Source organism: Cyprinodon variegatus, unplaced genomic scaffold (genome assembly GCF_000732505.1).
Source record: "Cyprinodon variegatus isolate N-32 unplaced genomic scaffold, C_variegatus-1.0 Scaffold468, whole genome shotgun sequence".
NCBI classification, from domain to species: Eukaryota; Metazoa; Chordata; class Actinopteri; order Cyprinodontiformes; family Cyprinodontidae; genus Cyprinodon; species Cyprinodon variegatus.
In genome coordinates, this window is record NW_015150921.1 from 453,145 (window position 1) to 459,460 (window position 6,316).

General features: G+C 42.3%; 1 protein-coding gene across 1 annotated transcript in view; it reads left to right on the top strand.

Moving 5' to 3' along the window:
- Positions 1-6,316, top strand: part of arhgap35 (Rho GTPase activating protein 35) — a 103,911-nt gene that overhangs the window by 69,143 nt on the left and 28,452 nt on the right. Inside the window, exon 3 of the mRNA XM_015389621.1 lies at positions 1,056-4,904. Coding sequence (XP_015245107.1) covers positions 1,170-4,904 — 3,735 coding nt within the window. The 5' untranslated portion in view covers positions 1,056-1,169. The remainder of the gene's footprint in view (positions 1-1,055; positions 4,905-6,316) is intronic.

Sequence of the window (6,316 nt, forward strand, 5' to 3'; positions counted from 1 at the left end):
TATAGGTGTATATATGTATGTAATATATATATTCCTTGTTTTTTGTTTGTCATAAATCAGTAAATCTTGTCAAACTGACATAAACACATTAAGACCTAGACAATGGTATGTTATCTCGCTCTGATCTATTTGATGAAAAACATGGGAAAACATCTTTTTTGATGAAGACATATAAGCCAATAGGCAATGCCACGTTATAAAATGCAGATGGCTCTCCCTAGTTGGCCAATTAGTAACTTAAGCTCTGAACACATATCTGCTTTCATCTTTGTGTGTGTGTTTGCTTCTGTCTTGGCATCAGAGTGAGGACCATTTTTGCCATTTTATCGTCAAATTGAGGACTGTTTATATCAAATTGAGGACATTTTTGTGGTTGTCACTTCCTAATTTGCTAAGAGTAGGATTTTGGTGGGAATTGAGTTTAGGTTGGGGTATAGATTAGGTATACAAAGGTAATAGTTATATTTAGGATTATATTTAGGGTTAGGGCATAGAAAGGATTGAAAGTGATAAAAATCTATAGGAGTCAACACATGGTCTTCAGTAAATATAGCAAGCCAAGAATGTGTGTGTGTGTGTGTCTTTCATTTGGGATGCAGGCAGATTAGTTTGCCTGTTACACAAGCCTGTAGTGGCCTCTGTACACATTGATGTCTGTTTGCTGTAAGATTGTTAGATGTTGCATAATAAACCAAAAACACATATGGGATCCCACGAAGATGAGTGAAATGTGGCAGGGAGAACTGTTAGCACTAAAGTCCTTGGAGATCAAAAATTTAATGAGTAAAACTGGTGGGACATTATCTTTAGCTGAACTAAAGCTTGGCAAAGTAATGTACTAAATTCCAACAGCTTTGCCATTGACCTCAATCTTTTCAGGAAACATTTACAGGGGAAATTGGATCGGAGATTAAACATTAATAACAGAATGTAGGAACATAGTAGGAATTTAAATGAGGGACACACAAAAGCTTACTAATGATAAATGTTCTCCTTTACTATGTTCTGGAGACTAATTTTCTGTTTTCATTTTTTTCTTTTTCCATATCTTGCAGATCAAGATCTAACTCGTGAGATCCTTTTTGCATGGAAACCGTGCTTCCCTGGCAGGCATCTCCTCTCCAAAGTGCTAGCAGCCAGCATAGCAGGATGAGCCATTGCATGGGATAATGATGGCCAAAAAACAAGATGCCCGGGCTCCCATCTACAACCTGGTTGTGGTGGGGTTGTCTGGCACAGAAAAGGAGAAAGGCCAGTGTGGTGTGGGCAAGTCCTGCTTGTGCAACCGCTTTGTTCGGCCGAGCGCAGATGACTTCTACTTGGACCACACGTCAGTTTTGAGTACCAGCGACTTTGGAGGCCGGGTGGTGAATAATGACCACTTTTTGTACTGGGGAGAAGCTGGGAGGACGTTGGAAGAGGGGCAAGAGTGCCGTATGAATGTGGTGGAGCAGACAGAGTTCATTGATGATCAGACATTCCAGCCACACCGTAGCACGGCGCTCCAGCCTTACATCAAGAGGGCAGCTTCCACCAAGCTGGCTTCAGCTGAAAAGCTGATGTACTTTTGCACAGATCAGCTGGGGCTGGAGCAGGACTTTGAGCAAAAGCAAATGCCAGAAGGCAAGCTTATCGTGGATGGCTTCTTACTTGTTGTGGATGTTAGTAGAGGTATGAATCGTAGCTTTGAAGATCAAATGAAGTTTGTTGGCAACCTGCATAATCAACTAGCCAAAACAAAAAAGCCTGTGGTACTGGCTCTCACCAAATGTGATGAAGGAGTTGAGCGCTACATTAAAGACTGTCATGCTTTTGCCCTTGCAAAAAAGAATCTGCAAGTGGTTGAAACTTCAGCCCGCTCAAATGTCAATGTTGACCTGGCATTTCTTACTCTGGTTCAGCTCATAGACAAGAGCAGGGGAAAACCCAGGATTATCCCATACTTTGAGGCCCTGAAGCAGCAGAGCCAACAGATTGCTTTAGCCAAAGACCGCTATGAGTGGCTGGTCAACAGAATCGTCAATAACCATAATGAGACGTGGCCTGCTGTAAGCCGTCGTATGCAGACAGCTCCTGAGTACAAGGAATATGTTTTTCTTGAAGGAACTGCAAAGGCAAAGAAGCTCTTTCAACAGCATGTGCATAGACTGAAACAAGAGCACATAGAGAAACGCAGGAAGGCTTATCTAAATACTCTACCACAGGCTCTATCTGTGCTCATACCACACTTGGATGAAATAGACCACTTGAGCTGGTCTGGAGTTCAGAAGGTCTTGGAGACAAAGAGAGATTTCTCTCAGTGGTTTGTAGTTTTAGATGATACCCCTTGGGAGACAACTCCACACATTGATAAAATGGATGATGATAGGATCCCACAGGACTTGTTGGAGACTCCAGCAGCTGAAACCATCTATGAAACCCATTTAGATCAGTTAAGGAAGGAGCGCAAGCGGGCAGAGATGAGATGGGAGTTTAAAGAAAGATTAAGTGTCTCTCCTTTCATCACACCAGGAAAACCATGGGAAGAGGCTCGAAGTTTCATCATGAATGAGGATTTCTACCAATGGCTGGATGAAGCTGAATATTTAGACATCTACAACAAACATCAAAAGGAAATCATTGACCGGGCCAAAGAAGACTTTCAGGAACTACTTCTTGAATATTCTGAGCTCTTTTATGAGTTGGAAGTAGATGCCAAACCAAGTAAAGAGAAAATGGGAGCCATTCAGGAGGTGTTGGGCGAGGAGCAAAGATTTAAAGCACTGCAGAAGCTGCAAGCAGAAAGGGATGCTCTAGTACTGAAACACATCCACTTTGTCTACCATCCTACAAAGGATACGTGCCCTAACAGCCCCCACTGTGTTGACACTAAGATCGAGCAGATATTGGCTTCCAGATTCCCCACCCGATACCCATCATCAGACAGTGCTAGACTGGAAGGAGGAAGGGCTGAACGGATAAATCTAGTCATTCTAGGGAGAGATGGACTAGCCAGAGAAATGGCAAATGAGATAAGGGCATTATGCACCAGTGATGACAGGTATGTTGTTGATGGCAAGCTATACGAGTTAACCCTTCGGCCTATAGAAGGCAATGTACGTCTGCCTGTCAACTCATTCCACACACCCACCTTCACACCCCATGGATGCCTTTGTTTATACAACTCAAAGGAATCTCTTTCTTATGTTGTTGAGAGTTTAGAAAAGCTTAGAGAGTCGACCATAAGCAGAAGGGAAAGGGAAAACAGCTTAGCTCAGCTCCCACTGTCCCTCCTTCTAGTCACCAAGAGGGGCGTCGGTTCCATTGGGGATATCGGAGGGGAAACGGCTCAGACTCTTATACAGCAAGGGCAGCAAGTAGCTACAAAGCTGCAGTGTTCCTACCTAGACCCAGCCTCTCCAGGTAAGGGTTATGGCCGCAATGTCAGTGAGAAGCAGCTTAGCCAGATGCTTAGAGGCCTCCTAGAAACCAGGAGAAACATTGGAAGTAGCTCCCCTACGTTGCCGCCTTTATCCTCAGCTTACAGAGACTCTCAGTCTCAGCAAGGCTTTGAGGCAGACCTCCGAATAGTCATGTGCCTGATGTGTGGGGACACATATGATTTAGATCAACTACTTGCACCATTCCTTTTGCCTCAACATTGTCGTCCTGGGTCAAGCCTTAGCAGTGGAACGTCTGTTCTCCTGGATCTAATTATAGGAGGTCACAGGCAGAATGTTGAGTTGTCTTTGCTCTCTTTCCACTCCTCATTTTCACTACGAAAAACAGGCCTGGTCCATGGGTACATCACAGTTTATTCTGCCCGTCGCAAAGCTTCAATGGAGACAATGTGCGCTTTCCTTTGTGAAGTCCAAGACATTGTCCCAATCCAGTTGCTAGCGGTAGGGGAGAGTCAGATGGAATTGTCTGACTCTGACTCAGCTAAGGAACAAATTTGTCAGGGAGAGGAGCTGGCCCATGAAATCAATGCAAGGTTTAGCACAATAATATGTGGACATGGTGGTGTAGTAGGGGGACTTCATAAGATAGACCTTTTCCAGTCCTTCTTCCAGGAGGTGATGGAGAAGCGCAATGTTGTTGAGGCAGCACACATGTATGATAATACAGCCGAGGCATCTACGAATGAGAGCATCAGCCCTCGCTGTGGGTCCCCCAGTCCAATTCATGTTCATTTGGACTCTGAAGATGACTTTGACCCATCCTCCCCTTTTTCTACTCTAAGGGAGGCTAGTAGTCTAAGTTCCACCATGGCAAGTTTCAAGCTGCCAGATCTAGAATCAACAGATACATTTTCTGTCCTTTCTGATATTGGTACATTTGAAAGCAGGGTAAACAACAGGTTGCCTCCACAAGTGAAGCCCAAGCCCCTCCGTAAAGTAAATCTCGGAACGTTTGTTGATCAGCAAGGAACCTCTAACCGACCGTACTTGCACCAAACCGTGACCTGGGCTCCAGGGACAGATGGAGGCTATGACCCCTCGGACTATGCCGAACCTATGGATGCTGTCTACAAACCTCGACCCAAGGAGGATGAGACTATTTACTCTGTTCCCCATGACAGCACACAGGGCAAGATTGTCACAATCCGCAACGCCAACAAGGGTCATACCAATGGAAGTGCTTCAGGGAATGGTTCAGACAGTGAAGCTGACAGCAGCTCGCTGGAGCGCAGGAGAAAGCTGTCTGTTTTTGGTGAAAAGCCAAAACTTTACAGAGACAGGTCCCAACGGCTTGGAAAGTTTAGTAGTTTTAGGACAAGCTTCTCTCTTGGCAGCGATGATGAGATGGGTGGTCCACCAAAGGCAAGCCAGGATGATGGAGTACCTCAAAAGGACAATTCCATCGAAGAGATTGATGATCACAGAACAATGAAAATTCTGCGAGGTCTTCGCAGAAACACAAAGGTTAGTAGTTGTGTGTACAACTGTTGTATGAGAAAAAAAACAAATCTCAAATTAGAGAAGTGCATTTATCATTCTAGTACCTTTTAAATATGTTTTAGGCGAGAATTTTCTCTTGTTTTTCAGCAACAGAGTGCAGCATATTTATTTAAAGCAAACCTATCAATTTTATGTAATGTTAACTTTAGAGTGCATGGTTAGGAGAATATAAACATTTGGTTTTCTTGAGTACCCACAGAATAACTCCAGCATAATTATGTTTTGGCTAAGACCCAGGCGCTTTGGTAAATAACTGTGATTATTACCAAAATTTTGAGAAAAACAGGAGTAATTCCTCTGCTATTTAAAACTAAGGCGAGTAAAAAAATGTCTTACCGTAGAAGTTCCTTTAAACGCAAGCCTGCCTGCAATACATTTTTTTTCTGATCACTCAATGGGAATTCCCTAGTATCTCCAGATCATCAACGGGAGAAAAAATCTGATTAGACTCGTACCAGAATTCAACATGTCTTAATGAATCGAAGCAGGAGCATGTGCATTAATGGCGATTGAATTATGTCAGGTCCTTTTCTTGGATAAACATCAGACAAAAAAGAGAAAGGTTGCCTGATTATGTAAGGCTTGTTTTAAATTTGAAACATTTCCAGACATTCAGCGAGGAAAATAAGTATTGGACAAACCTTTTTTTTCAGCAAGTATAGTACAGTGTTTTTTTTTTTTTTATAGTCTTCTCAATTTGAAATCCATTCCAGATGTTGATAAAAAAAAACAACTTGCTAATTCACACACAAAGGAATCAGAGCAAATACATGCATAAATAAAGTTGTTTGAAATTATGTGAAATGAAACTGGCAAACTTTGAACACAAAAAACTTCATTTTTCAAAATTCAGCTTCAGAATATTTCTTGTTGGTGGAAAAGTTACCATGGCTTTGGTGGGATTTCAAATGGTTCTTCCACTCAAACTGTCCTTCAAGGCCTCCTGGGGTCTTTTATTTTTATGTTTATTTCTAATTGAATTCAGGTCAGGTTATGACCGGATATATTCTCTTCCAGCAGATATATTTCCTTTTTCTGATGCCTGGTGTTTTCATGCATTGGTCTAAAAATGCACCTATATACTCACTTTCAAATGATCAAGAATGTCTTAAGCCAATTTTGCATTCATCCTACTCTCAGTTATATAGTACCATGTCCCAAAAGACTCACCACACCAGTGTGTTCTTATCTCCAAACTTTACTGCTGGTAGGGTATTTTTGGAGTGACGTTCAGTTCCGTTTTTTCCTTCAGACACACTCTGTGTAATGACATCCAAAGAGTTCAGTTTTTGCCCTATTGAACCACACAATATACTTTTAGGGTGTTATTTCTTTCAACAAATGCTTTTTAATAAAGTGTACATATGCTTAAACAT